The sequence below is a fragment of the Phoenix dactylifera genome, chromosome 9, assembly GCF_051530095.1.
Source record: "Phoenix dactylifera cultivar Ajwa chromosome 9, Ajwa_hap1_PhDact_Kaust_v1.1, whole genome shotgun sequence".
Taxonomy (NCBI): domain Eukaryota; kingdom Viridiplantae; phylum Streptophyta; class Magnoliopsida; order Arecales; family Arecaceae; genus Phoenix; species Phoenix dactylifera.
In genome coordinates, this window is record NC_143198.1 from 27,984,339 (window position 1) to 27,999,081 (window position 14,743).

General features: G+C 37.4%; 1 protein-coding gene across 9 annotated transcripts; it reads right to left on the bottom strand.

The window, feature by feature from the left end:
- Positions 1-1,214: 1,214 nt before the first annotated feature.
- LOC103709466 (uncharacterized) lies at positions 1,215-14,626 on the bottom strand. Of its 9 annotated transcripts, XM_088704754.2 has the most exons (11): positions 13,087-13,561; positions 12,815-12,952; positions 12,453-12,641; positions 12,169-12,230; positions 11,747-11,904; positions 8,108-8,256; positions 7,886-8,026; positions 7,209-7,315; positions 6,881-7,026; positions 4,801-4,880; positions 1,215-1,533 (listed from the first exon to the last, which is right to left on the bottom strand). In XM_088704754.2, exons 1-10 carry the CDS (start codon positions 13,447-13,449, stop codon positions 4,831-4,833), a joined length of 1,503 nt encoding a protein of 500 aa, XP_088560880.1. In that variant the 5' UTR covers positions 13,450-13,561; the 3' UTR covers positions 1,215-1,533; positions 4,801-4,830. The 9 variants fall into 9 exon arrangements, 8 of the variants coding, with proteins under 8 accessions (XP_088560880.1, XP_088560881.1, XP_088560882.1 ...); XM_088704755.2 differs by lacking the exon at positions 6,881-7,026 and having other exon boundaries at positions 13,087-13,559; XM_039131620.2 differs by lacking the exon at positions 1,215-1,533 and having other exon boundaries at positions 4,603-4,880; positions 13,087-13,560.
- Positions 14,627-14,743: the final 117 nt, after the last annotated feature.

Genomic DNA, 14,743 nt, shown 5'->3' on the forward strand with positions numbered 1-14,743 from the left:
ATTATTTTGATCATTATTTTTTTAATAAATATCTTTTTCTTTCATTATTGTTTTATTTTTTTGTAATTCTCTACACATATTTTTTAGTTGTATTTAACGTTTATTCCAGATTTTGAGCCGATACGGCTAATCTGCTCCGGATAGCATTTCGTTCTATAGATATGGTATCCATATTAAGGGAGGATATGCAGGTGGCTTCTAGTGTAAATGATCTCTCATGTGATTTCTGACAATAGAATATATTTTTTTTACTGTGACTTATATAAGTTTAGTATGAATACATCTAAAAAATTAAAAAATAACTGATCTGACTCGATGCGCATCTCGCTTCTCATTAGGGTACAAACAAAAAGGACAGAAATACTTTGTGGGGGGTGGGTGGTCCAACAACTTACGTTCTATGGTCTTCAGATGGTAAAAGACAAACATCAGAGAATTTAGAACACATGCTGTTTCTACATGCATGCGATAGACGGATGTCTTCACCTTGATCTACTATTAGAATAAACTTGGGGTGTTATCTTATTAGAGACCGGACCTCGGGAAGAGAAGAGGTCAACGAGCTGAAGGAATCGTTTAAAAGGATTAGGTGACGGGAGGAAGCTCTAAGCTGGGCTTTGTGCCAATGTGGTGCTTTTATCTATTTTAAGAGGATAACTAAACTCTGAGAAATTATATAAAAACAGTACATGGGGATTGAAGCGAAGGCAGGAAGCTAGTGATGCTATTCTGCGTCTCTGTGTCAGTGAGCCTGGTTTGAGGTACGTTGTCTGACTCCTTGGTTTTCTATATCTCAAATAAAGATGACATGTATTTTCCTTTAGTTTCTAATTGTTATTTTGATGGTATCTTTTAGGTTTTTTTTTTTTTTTTTGGAGGGGGGTGGGTAATGTAATGCATGCAAGGTCAAGCGGAATGTCCTTCATGTATTCACTTCTAATTAATGAATTTGGTGGCAATGCATCATCCACTACTGCTGAGAAGAGAATCATGATCAAGCCTAAGTTAATTTACAGTCCAAAATTCTCAAATTATAAAAAAGGTATTTTTAGCAATACCAAAATTTGAACCCTGGACATCAGGGCAAGGTCTTAGGAGAGGTTCCAATCAACAAAGCTAACAGGTGATTAAAGAAAAAAAAAAGAAAAAAAAAGGGTCAAACATAAATATTTATGCAATGGAAATCATTGTCTAATTTCTAGAAAGTAAACAAAGGAGACAAATTTCATCTACTGCTTGCATTGCATGTGTAAATTCTACTTTTTTTACACAAAAAAAAGGTGCCATATATGAAGTTCAAACTGCATCAAACAGCACTCAGATTACGAAAAAGAATGCCAAATTGTATGTGACTTGTATCATAAACTGCAGCAGCCCTAACCAGACTTTTCTGCTAACCTGTGTCATATGATTAACCACTTGAGAGGGATGCTATCATGCTACCACAAGACCACCACCCCATTGGTCCCTCACCTTCCTCTTAGGCATGTTCCATTTCCACATCCAGTGTAAGTCCTGTTCAACTAGACAGGCCTGCAAAAGAACATCAGGAGACAGTTTATGTACATGTACGTCCCTCATGGATACATGTGTAGCCTCTCGCATATATTCCGAGTGGGAAGATACAGAGATATATCAAGCAAGAGGGGTTCGGATCCAGTGTACATATACAGCAAAGCAAAAAGAAGATCAAATTTTCCATGCAACCGAAAGACCTCTTTTGTTTGTTTGTTTTTTTTTTTTTTTTTTTTTTTTTTTTTTTTTTTTTTTTTGGTCAAAACGGCAAATTAAGAATCGAAAAGGTTCATCGATGGCTACGTCATTCGCCCGGTAATATTTAATCATAATTGGACTTTGTCACAGAGAGAGAACATAAACAAAAGAAAAGAGGACTAAGCTGCTGCAAAATATTTTTTATGACCTGGGCACAAGAGTCATACCGGACCCTACTTATTTAGAACACGTTGAGTTTGGCTGGAACCCAGAGGGGTGGATTGTTTTTTTTTTCTTTCCTTCCTTTCCTTTGGTATATTGGGGTGCATGTATGTATATATTTATATACACGTACATTTGTGTATATTTTTATTGTCATTATGATAAAGCAGTGCGAATGAAAAGTTTTTTCTTTAAAGAAATAATTGCCTATCAAATAAATCCTTATAAACCGGTACATAGCATATTCATACCTTTTGTGACTGAGCGACATCATGGCAGTGCTGTTCTTAAAAATATATTAAAAAAATACTAGAAAATGAAGGAAGCTTAAGTAAAATAGTGTCGATGCAAATTTATCTTCTTCATTAGTATATAAGCACTCTAAAAGAAATTATCTCTAAAAATAATTTTCCATCTGCATAACAAAAGGAGCAATCCCTTCAACACATCCAACACACTACTCTAGGTGTCTGTTATCTTCTATCTTACAATTCTATCGACTTCAAAATCTTTTCTGATTGGAGAAAATTTTGCATACACCAGCCATGCGGATGCATACCACCAATCATTAAGATGCGCTAATATTAGTTCCATTCATGCCATGCTCATCTCAGTAATTAGCCCACAATAATATGCCAAGGCTATTGGTGGCACATACGGACATACTCGTGCATGCAATGCATTCTTTTACGTGGATATCTAGTGATTCCAAATATATATATATATATATATATATATTTAACCTACTTTTGCATTGATATTGAGAAACTGACTGGTTGAAGGTTTAACTTGAGGTTGAGCTATACCGGAGAGTCAACCTTTCTGCATGTAGAGTTGGACGGGCTGTGAAGTTAATGACCGAATCTTTCTGTCATCTAGAAAGCGGCTGTCTCATATGCAAGCAAAGAGAAGTCTAACTCACTCTTTTTATATAGGACTCCAATGACAAAATTGATAATGATATTCCACCCCCTCTCTTATCCTGACTCATTCTTTTACTTGTACTCAAATATCCATTTAAAATCAATTTCAATTTCAGTTTGTTTGACCCACTTACCCCTTATCAACTCTTTTTTAATTATTTTCTGAAAAGAGCAAAATCTGGCATAAAACAATCATGCATCCCCTCATTTTAGCGGCAGCTGACTTCGGTGAGATTGCGAAAAAAAACAAAGAAAAAAGTTTCATTAAGAAATGAAGGGTTGGAAGATTGAAGCCTTGGAGACCATGTCCATCGCAGAGAGAATGAAAAATCTATTTAAAAAAAGCCCAGGCATCTTTTAGAAATAATATTATTTTTTAAAAATATTTAACTGATTAACCTCATCTCACATATTTATAACATAATAACCTTTCCACAGGCAAATACCACGGCAGGCCCATTTCAAAGCTTCCATCAAATAAAGAGCACAGAACCGCTTGCCCTTGCTCCATTACCGTATCTCTCGCACGCGCGCGTGCGCGCACACGGCGTCGCACAGCCTACAAAACTCTTCTAACTCAACGGTCCAACCTAAGTCCATCTCTCTGCTCCCAAACTACCATCCCCAATCCTTCGTATTCCAACCTCGATTCTCCTTGGAACCTTGTCACTGGAGATAGACTGCAGCTAAAATTGCATGCAGCTGGAATTGCTTGTAATTGAGTTCCATATAACTAAATCTACTCTGTTTGGAAGGATGCAACTGCAACTGCTATAATTACTTTTCTTTTCTTTTTTTTTGAAAGGCTACATCTGGGAGTTGGAAATTCAGACAAGTTGTTTGGTTAGATGCAGTTGCAAGAGATGCAGCCACCCTGTAAAAGGAATGGTAAGCTTAACTCGACTCCTCATTCATATGAAACAGTTTTCTCTAAACATTCTTTCTACTAAGGACTTAATTAACTTATTTAATTTGATTATGCAACGACAATTTTATATTTACTAACAATTTCTTTAATTTCTAGTCATAATTATATTTTTAAAATTATTATAAGGTATTAAAACCTAACCACCCAAATAGAATTTTGAAAAGGATAGTACCAATATCCCTCAAAAGAAAATGATAGTAACAATCCACAAATGAAATGAAACCAAGATATTCAATCTACAAACTGCATATTACCAAACCACATATCAAAATACCAAACTATAAAAGAATTATGGTGTCACAAAATATGACAAGACACAAGCATGATCCTTGCCAAATGTTAAAGCAAAAACACATACGCTGCAAATCCAGGCAGTTGATGCGATCAAGTCAGTAACTCACATGACAATGCCACCAATACTAACCTGCATTATTTATTGCTTACCATATTCCTCCCTAAGCTAACACTGTATACAGCAAGAGAAATTTTGTCTGCCCATGCATTTCAATCTTTTTGCATGCTAAACCACGAAAAATGCTTCTCTTAAATAATCATACCACAGAATTATAAATATTCTTGTAATCCAAATCTCATTGTAGGGTAAGGGAAAGAAACAACATTACCATACCCGTATATAACAAAAGAATTATAGCTTCAGGCCGTCTAGCAGCAAATTTTTGTGTTTCAGTCTGTTCCAGAAACTAAACTTCAGAACATCATATAGATTCAGAAAATGGTTAAGGCTTCACAGCTCTCCCACCAGTGATTCTTTTTTAGGAAATTCAGGTGTAAAATTTAAAGAGAAAACAACCCCTGTATCCTAATAAATCTCCATTAAAATGAGATATACCACATTCAGCTATAAACATCATGACTGAAAATCCAACTTGGTTAAATGATATAGTGTACAATTATTTTCAACCAAATGATCTATTCAATACAGATAATTGTCCAGAATCTCCATTCAATAGGAAAACCTCCAGAGGGATGTATGATGAGGTTGATGATACAAACCTAGTTGATGGCTGCAAAATTTTGCTTCCTTTAGGACACTGGATGGTAAGGACACGTGGGCCAGTTCGCATCTTCCAGATCTGCCAAGCACAGCATATTCAACAGAGTGTATATGAAGAACATATAACCAATCAAGATGCACTAGTCTGATACACGTGAGGTCAAATGATCTGTATCTTCCAATGTATTGCACATCATCTGAACTGCACCAGGATGGTACTTGCAGATGGCGGTGCAGGAAAAAAAGCCAGCCCCACCACCTCCAAAATTATTTATTATACATTCTTATAGTGTTGGTCAAGCCTCACTCCATATTTAAGAAAAAATATTCATTCTGAAATGTTCCACATCGCTTGTTTTCCAATTATGACAAAATTAAGAGATTTTGACAGAGCATCTAATAAAGTATATTAAAAGTGCTCCACGATATTAGCTAAATTCAAGGTTCATAAAACAACAGAGTATTCATGCTACCTACACGAATAGAATTAATTTCATAGCATAAGCATCCATAATTCTCAAAAATAACGTGATTAGTTCAAATAACACCTGCAGAACTTCCTTTAATAGCCAGTCCCCCTAATAGGTCCAGCCAGCAGTCCTCGCCATTGTAATTGAGGTTAGCTATCAGCATCTATGCTTCCTCTGGTGAGAACAATACAAAAAGCTTATAGTTCATGTAGGAGCAACTCCATGGGGTTGGGAGCCAAAACAAGGATCCATGTTAAAGAAATCTGATAGAGAGGATGATCAAAGGAGTTGAGGGAAAGGAATTGATAGGGCTGATCAACTAGATTTAGCTCTTGATAGGGATGAATCATGGAAAGAATTGAAATTTGAATAGCTAAGATGTGACTTCATCCAATATTGTGTTAGAAGGAATCTTTTAACTGAATTAAAGAAAATTTAACGAAGAATCAAAAGTATAAAAAGTGCACCCTAGTGCATGAGGCTCCTGCCACTGGGAGGTCTGAGCATCAGATGTATGCAACCTCACCCCCATGTGCACAAAAACTGTTTTCGTATTTCAAACCCGTGACACCCATGTCATAATGGAACGATCTTACCATTTCACCAAAGCCCACACTCCAAGAGTCAAGAGTATAGCATAATCTTGTAGATCCTTAGTTTGGTTTAACATTAATGTAGAACTAGTTTAAATTATTGCACAACTATGTGAGGTTGTTTTGATATATACAATTTAAGCAAATTAACATATGATCGTCTGATTAACTGCATAATGACACATGTCAAATTCACACAAAGAACAAGGTGTGGTCTAAAATATTTGTTAAAATATAGAGCAAGCATGCTGATGTGGGCTCTAGCAAACCACCTGAATCAGATGCATCCACGGCCATGATACAAAGTATACTACTATAACTTACTCTCATTTAGTTAATCATTCAAATGCATATTGGTGGTTGTTATTTGTGCGGACAACGTGATATTAGTGAACTAAAATAAAATTGAAACGACAGATAATCATTATTAATGGACAAAGATAACCAACTGAAAATGATGGGTATGAAATAAAATTTAGTGAAATTTTGATGAAAATGGGGCTTCAGCTATAATCATCAAAGGTACCTCTAAGTCATCATATTCCAGGGGAAAGCTCTATAAAAACAAAACAGGAAGATAAGCCAAGCTGTATGTTTGAAGTGACATCGGTCATCACATGTGAACAAAGTTTACTGGGAAGTGTAATTGTTACATGCAATATGAATAAGTACAACGACCAAAATACACAAACACATACACACACACACAAAACCTAGAAGTTACACATGCAAAATAACTGTAGCAGATCTATGGATGTTAGGAACAAACGATGAAGCAACCAAGTGATGCAAGAGCCATCATCACTTCAACCAATGGACATCAAGTGAAATTCAGTTGCAATGGAATAAACAGCATGGACAATCCTTTACAACAACACTAAACTAATTAGGATCCATTGAATCCAGAGATATCACAAGGTAATGATGATCTTTGACACTAAACAAATTCAATTTCCTTCTTTATGAATGAAGGTTAACACTGCATTGTATTTTGGGTATTTGCTTTAGTAGATTACCGTGTAGGTGAATGACAATAGTATGTGCTACATCCAAAGTGAAACCTGGAAGACTAGCTTGAAGGAAAGCCTGTCTTTTATTTTGGTAGTTTAAATTCAAGCAGCAAGTGAATGACCCTCCACAAGCCCCCGACTGGAGCAAAGTTCTGACACAAAGGAAGTGAGGTTTAATAGGAGGATTTGTACTCTTATCTTAGAAAGAAATAGGTAAGTATGCTAGATGTTGTGTGCATAAATGAAAGAGGTACAATATTTCATAGTGTATTAGACGAGCATGGTAGTAATTATGACACCAATTTTAAATTTGTGATAAAACTAAGAACATAACTTGATAATAGTTACAAGATAGGAAGATTTGATAGAGCTTGATAAGAAGTGAACTACAGAAAAACCGAGTTGGTCCCAATAATCTCCCACAAATTCCAAAGATGGTCCCTACAAAATGAGCAACAGTATGTACGGGTTTGTCATTACACCTACTTATCTGAATATGTATGCTATGTCAAATGATAACCACACGGATGCAAGGTACCATAAGTGCAAGATTCATAAAGTGAACCACTATTTCCGAAGGCATTGGGCTTACTAGCTATCATTAGAAGTTTAATGGCCAGTCATTGCATCTTCTAAATAAAGTTCGAGATATTATTCCAATATGAACAATATGGCTTCGTTAAATTATTGCATATCAGAAAAGACTTGTAGCAATTGCAGAATGTCTAGAAATGTTATAAGTTCAATTCATATAATTCATTCAATTACTTAAAAGCTGTACAGATCATCCAGTTTTACATCATTATCACCAAAACAACAGAGTATTTTGTTTATGAAACCTTGAAAAACATCTTTTGTTTTTGATACAGGACACTATTTATTTCCTTTTTTTAGTTGGCAATCATAGAATAATAATGTGGAAATATATTCTTTTTCATTCATTAACGTTGAAAAATAGACAACTGATAAATGAAAGGAAACATGAAAAATATGTGAGGATATAACTTGTACCTCAATTATCCCTTTGCGAGGTGCATGAATTGCCAGACACAAGCAATAGTCACCTTTTGTATGCTCATAGTACGCGGAACTTGATGCTTTATCTCTGTTTACCAGCATCTCGATGAACAGACAGCATGCATCACGATACCCCTAAAGAGAAAAATATCTAGAGTAACGGACAGTAAAATTAGAAAGAAGATGTTAAATGTTAAATTAATGCTGAGGGAGAACCTTCCACAGCCGCACAACAACAAGTGCCTGGGTGTCAAGTAACAGGATACGACCAAGAGAATCTGTTATGGCAGCCAATGTACCACCCGGGGACAATGTGAGTTTCTCTCCCTTCCTTGGGGGATCCTTCAAACATGTTAAAGGTGATGCTGCAACAAGTTACACAGCCAGAAATAAGTGAACATGCATTTCTCATAGATGGAAAAATAAATAATGATGAAAAAGTAGCAGGTAGTAGCACCTCTACGTATTATCTACTAACACAAAGTACAATGTAATACATGAATTTAAAATTTTGTGCTTGCATGCAAGTAACCATAACCACAATTTTAATCATCCAGCCTTATCCCGACTATTTGGCTTTGGCTTTGTAGATTTTTAGTTTGATATGATTTTATAATTAGTTGTCAACATACAACCCTCCACCTTTCTCATCCATGGTTGGGACCGCCAATAGCAATGTTTGCATTTAAACAAAGGATTCACAAGTTAGACTTAAGCATGTGTTTCACTAGATAGCTACTACTTTCCTTTTTCCGGAGTTGGTAAAGATATGTGAAGTTTTCTGGGCAAAGCACATATATAGAGAGGCTAATAGAGCTGCGGACTGGGTGGCTTCTTTTGTGGCTAATTATACCCCGGGGGGGGGGGGGGGGGGGTTCGGTGGACCAATGAGGCAAAGTTGCCTAGGGCGCTCCGTGACTTATTATAATTTGATTTTTTTAGTTGTATTCATACTAGACTTGTATGAGTTCTCCGGTGTAGCAAAAAAAAAAAAAGATATATGAAGTTTGAGTATAAGAATGGAGAGCAAAAAAGCAAAAGTGGAAAAGGAAACCACTCTAAAAGATGGCAGCACAGAGAATGGGGTTTGTTGGAGATATTCCCTAGAGCTAGAAAGAATGCTTTCTAACACATCCTTCCACAAGAGTCAATCCATGTATTGGGCAATACTAAAGACTCAACTGCTGATTGGCCGGTGCTAATCCTATGTAACATACAGTCTACTGAAAATAAAGACTCATAAACCAAAAACAAAATTAATTTCACCAATTTGAAGATTTAAAATCCCACACATGAATTTTTAGATTTGAGAACTCTTACTTATTCAGTATCTGATATTAAATCAGATTATTTATTCATATAGAGTTGTACCCTAGAGCAGATAGAAATATACAAAGTCATCATCACTAAGATAAGCATCAAAAGAGCAAAGACATATGCCTAGAACATTTTAGGGACTTTTGGAGCATGGTTTGCAACATGGATCAAACTCATTCGCAAGAGTAGGCAAAAAGTGAATACAAAAAAAAAGGCAAGAAGATTATACTGAAACTTCAGTTGATGATCCAGTTCGTAAAAGAAGATCTAAAAGAAGAAACTCCTAACAATCTATTTAAAGAAAAATAAAGGTTCTTGGACATCTATAAGGAAAGATTGAAGGGATTTTTGAAGTTCAATCTTGAGAAATCCGATTAGTGTTAGAAAGGTGATTTGTGTAACATCCCAAGACCTCCCCTTGTCCACATGGATCGTGGGCTGGGTGAGCTTTGATACCATTTGTAAAGACTCTAGACCTCATTGAAAAGGCTAGCCAGAAATTGTAATCTAGGATCCTCGGTCTTGTTTAAATATTCAAGATCATCCTAGCACATAAATAATATGGGACCAAATGCATGCTCGCATAAATCCTCAGCATTCTCCCCAATTTAGTGCCCCCTAGTCCACGTAGGTTATGAACTGGGTCAACTCTGATACCATTTGTGTTTGCTCTGATGCTATTTATAATAACTTAGGACCTCACCCAAAATAACTAGCCTATCTACTCATTTCCTTGTTAGCGAGTAGGTGGCAGCTAAATTGAGCCTCATGTCTCTTGTAACCTAGGATCCTTGGCCCTATTTAAGTACTCAAGATCTCTCGATGTATAATTTATATGGGACTAAACACATAGCTACAAGAGTCATCACTCTCCCTGATTAAGCCCTATCATTCTTGCCAAACAAGGGTCTAATCAGAAATACCATCACAAACACCACAACAAGATCATGGTCAACCTCACAAGGGCTGATGATATAGTTTTTTTCTAGTCCATATGAGTCATGGACTGGGACAACTGTGATACCATTTGTAACAATCTAGAACCTCATCCCAAAATACTATCTCGTACTTTCTCCATTAATCTCTAATGTCTCTCCAGTAGAAGAATCCAAATATAAACAGAAACACCACGGCCAGGTCATGGTCAACCCAAAAGGGCCCATACTGCAGTGTCCCTTAGCCCACATGGGTCGTGGGCTTGGATCGGCTCTAATACCATGTAATGCCCAGAACCTCATCCAAAAAAGCTAGTCAGAAGTTGTAATTTGGGATCCTCAGCATTATTTAAGTATTTAAGATCTTCTCTAAGCACAACCAATGTGGGACTAAAAATACGCCTGCAAAAATCCACACAATCTGCAAGCTCGTCTTCTAAGGGCCAAACATGAGGACATTGGTCTATGTCTAGGAAGTTGACTAGTGTGCTGGAAGAGAAAGGACTAACCAGGTCCTCATAATGTATCTAGACAAACAAATGTAATATTAGATTGTACCTCTTCATAATGGATTTGGAAATTGTCACAAGGGTTTCTATATAGAAGAGGCCTAGGCTAGTTAGCTTGCACCAAATGTGGAGAAAAAGCCAAGGGTAAAGATTATTCTATTTTCAAATGGCATTTTACATTTACTAGCTTATAGGAGTATTCCAAACTCCCTTTAGATTCTACGACTGCTAAGAAGTTCCTCAACATGTGATGTATTCAGCCAAAAGTCATATTTACATTTAGGTATAAGAAATGCCCATAGATGCTGGTGTAGCGAAATTCTTAATATAAGAAATAAGACAAAATAGAAATCTAAATATACTTGCTGGGAATTGAATGAGATATTAACTATCATATATGCATTCTGGTTTATAATATGATAAATTAAATCATAAAGGTAAAGAGACCAGGGGAAAAAATGAATTACACGACCAAATTTATGCATGCAATCAGTAAAAAAGTCGGGAGAAAACGATGGTGATAAAATGAAAGAATGTGAGTCAATAGGTCAAAGTGAATCAAAGCAAAATATGTAAACATAGCCCTCCTTAAAACTTGTCAATTCTGCTAACAAATATCTAATAAGGGAAATAGTCTACCGCTGAAGGCTCACGAACTTGTCAGCCCACCTCAGATGTAACAATGAAAGTTACAATAAGATTTGTAAATTAGGGTTTAATGCAAATAATCAACCTATAAATACCATGTTATGCACACAATATAAGTAAATTGAAAATGCAAATACAGCATAATAAAATAAGGACAAGTACAGAATTACATAATAGCATACTGGGTTCTCAATTGGCAAACACCAGAATTTGATGTTCACATTGGAAAGGAAAACTCTTTTCCCCATGTGGTCTCATTTTAAGTCTTCATAGTATTTACTGAAACTAAATCTCATCAAATATTAGCTCTTTTCCAGACATTGATCATAGAGATGCATGCACCAGTGTGCACTCATAACTTCATGTACAGCTAAAGGCAGGGCGGGGGGGGGGGGGGGGGGGGGTGGGGGGGAAGATTGTGACAGGAACAGTAACCAGATTTTGACCTTTAGCAAATGGCTGGGGTTTTAGGCGGGGCTTCTTTGGCGAGGTTTGCTCACTCCGCCATAACATTTTGGAAAATGATGCCAGGGTCGAAAATGTTGCAGGCACAACCTTTGACAGGATAGCTCCAACTAAGGACCTGCTCCTATCCTCTGAAAGCCTGTGTGTTACCAACCAAAAGACCACAGTTATAAAATTCAAAGTTCAGTGCCCAGAGAACTCCTCTCCAACTACCACATTTGGTTACTAGCAAGTAGGGAAAGCAAATCAAAACGAGTGAAACTACTGGTGAATGTTAACTAATTCAGCACACCCACATTTCAATTTCTATTTCTTTCTCAGTTTTGAAAGCAGAAATAGTGCATAATAATTCTGGACAATACAAAGAAATTAAATGGAGACTTCAAGGTAGAATTTGACTCACCTGTATGCTGATATCGCAGCATCCTCTCCAATCGCAACTGCACAGTAATAGCGCTGACTTGACTGCCCAGCAATAAAAGCAGCTGAATTCAATACCAGAACAGCCTCAGAGAGCTTCCATTACAGTCAACTCAAAACAACAGCAATAGCATTATGGAAGTACAAAAATGGCAGAAAGATGGAAAAAAAGCACTGCAAACATATGGATTTCCACAGGCCTCAAAGTCTTTTAAGATCTACCACGCATTAGAAGCACACATTATATCCAAGATAAAAGCAATTGACCTGGAGCTCCAAAAGAGGAGGGGGCATCAACCCCGTGATGGCGGCATCAGCACAAGACCCAAACTTGCTAACATTCCATAGCTGAAACGGTATCCTCCCATAGGAATTTTCATCCACTGTATTCCTATTCTGGAACCTATTCTCGAAGATTCGCGACCTTTCCTCTTGAAACCATCTTTGAAGCAAACTCTACACGTTAAAAGGTGATACATAAACCCTAAACTTATCAAAACTCTCTATCAACTCTTCTACTACAAAAAGAACGCAACGAAACGATATTCTACGAAAAATTAACAAAAACAACATCATCAAACTCTCATCTTTTCCAACAGAAACGAAAAAGAAAGAGCAAAAGGAAAAACCTGGATGTCTGAGCCATCAAATCGGGCAATCACACCTGGCAAGACCACACAAAGCTCCATAGAAGCCACCGAATCTTGCGAAGAACCGACCTTAGTTTCGCGAAATCTCAGCCTCAGCACACGTCCAGAGTGTATAATCTACAATCAAGAAAACTCGAATTCAAGATCCACAGAGTCTACATTCAAAAAGGGATCAAAGATTCAAACATGAAGAACTTATTAGAGATCGAGGTAGAGAAAGAGGAAGGGGAAGGGCATAAAAAAGGGATGACCTGCTTGTGGATGAGATCGCCGGTCAAGGAGTAGACGAAGAGGTGGCCGGCGGAGGTAGCGAGGGCGAGGGCGAGGAGGTCGCCAAATGGAAGCCACTCGATGGCGGAGATGTGGCCTTCGTCGGCGGCGAGGGACGGGCGGATCTTAAGGGGTTGGCGGGGGGAAGAGGGATCGGGGTCCCGGTCCCATCCGAGGACGAGGACGAGGGAGCGGGCGGAGTGGGCGAGGGCGAGGGCGTGGGGGTGGAGGGCGGCGAGGAGGCCGGGGTCGTCGAGCCACCCCTCCCGCTCGCCGGCGCCCAGCTCCTCCATCTCGTCGCAGGCGATGCACCCCACGTGCGTCAGATGCGATCGCCGCGCCATCGGCGAGAGAGAGGCGGAGAGATGGCTTGGAGCTTCGCAAAGAAAAAGACTCTCGTTTTGGACGCCGACGGTATCTCAAGCCTCATCAACTCCACCAACGGAGGTCGGAAGCTGGATTAAACCCAACCATTATTCCGTGATTCTTTTTCTGATAACTACGTTTGTATTTTTATTTTTTGCTTTATGGCCGTAATAACAGCATTATACATTCATTTGGCCATATAACCGTTCACCTACTGAAATATTTCTTAATTCAAATCTAAAAAATTATTGGTCAAAAAGATATTTATGTACAATCAGCGATATTTAGTTTTTTTTTTAGTTTGCCTTTTTGTTATTTTGCTGTCTCTTTTATTCGGTGTGATAGTAAATAATGACCACGGCAGCATTACTAAAGCCATGTTACCTCTATCTTACTCCCCCAATATCTGACCCATGAGATAATTGTTGCCATAGTTTCTTGTTATTATATTGTATTACCCGTGTCATAAGATTGCATCAAAGTTTTTGAGCTTTTTAATTCTTTCCTTGCATCAACTCATTCGTATGATATGGCAAACCTTTTCTTGTATCAACACATCTGAATTGCATGACATAGTGAACCTGTAACCTAGACCTGTTAGGACACAATAAAACCCATCGGTAGCACATAAAACCAATATGAAACATAACAGTCATAACTTTGTAAGTAATACCTACAAACAAGCGACCCCAAATCATCATTAGGGTAGCAATTGGATCGAGTCATACTAGTTATGTGTTAGATCGGATATGAACAGATCAAAAATTTATCAAAATAGATAACCTAACCCGATTTACAGTAATTTAATTAAGTCAAATAGGTTAAACAGTTAAACATTGCCAGGTAGCTCAAAAGAAAAAAAAAAAATGTTCATAAATTTTGCTTCCATTCACTAAAGAATGATAGATCATCTAAAAAAGAAAAAAATGAAAAAAATGGGAAATCCACATGTTTATGCATCATAGGGCATTTAAATGGGTTGAAAGCAAGGGGAGGCAAAAATGGTCCAAATGACATGCAACCTAAACACATTTAGTCTTTTCCCAGATACCAACACGAGAATGTTGAGGAAAAAAAGATATTTATAAGTGATACCTATCCCATAACAGCAAATTTACCAACTCCTGTCTGTATCTTATCATAAAGCTTGGTGCAAGCATTTGCTTGTGTGGAATGGCAATTATGAATATTGGTTATCAAAAATAACCCATGAAAGTTTGTAGGAGACCCAAACAATGTCATTTCAAACTGGGGAGGATCAAATAGCAGATC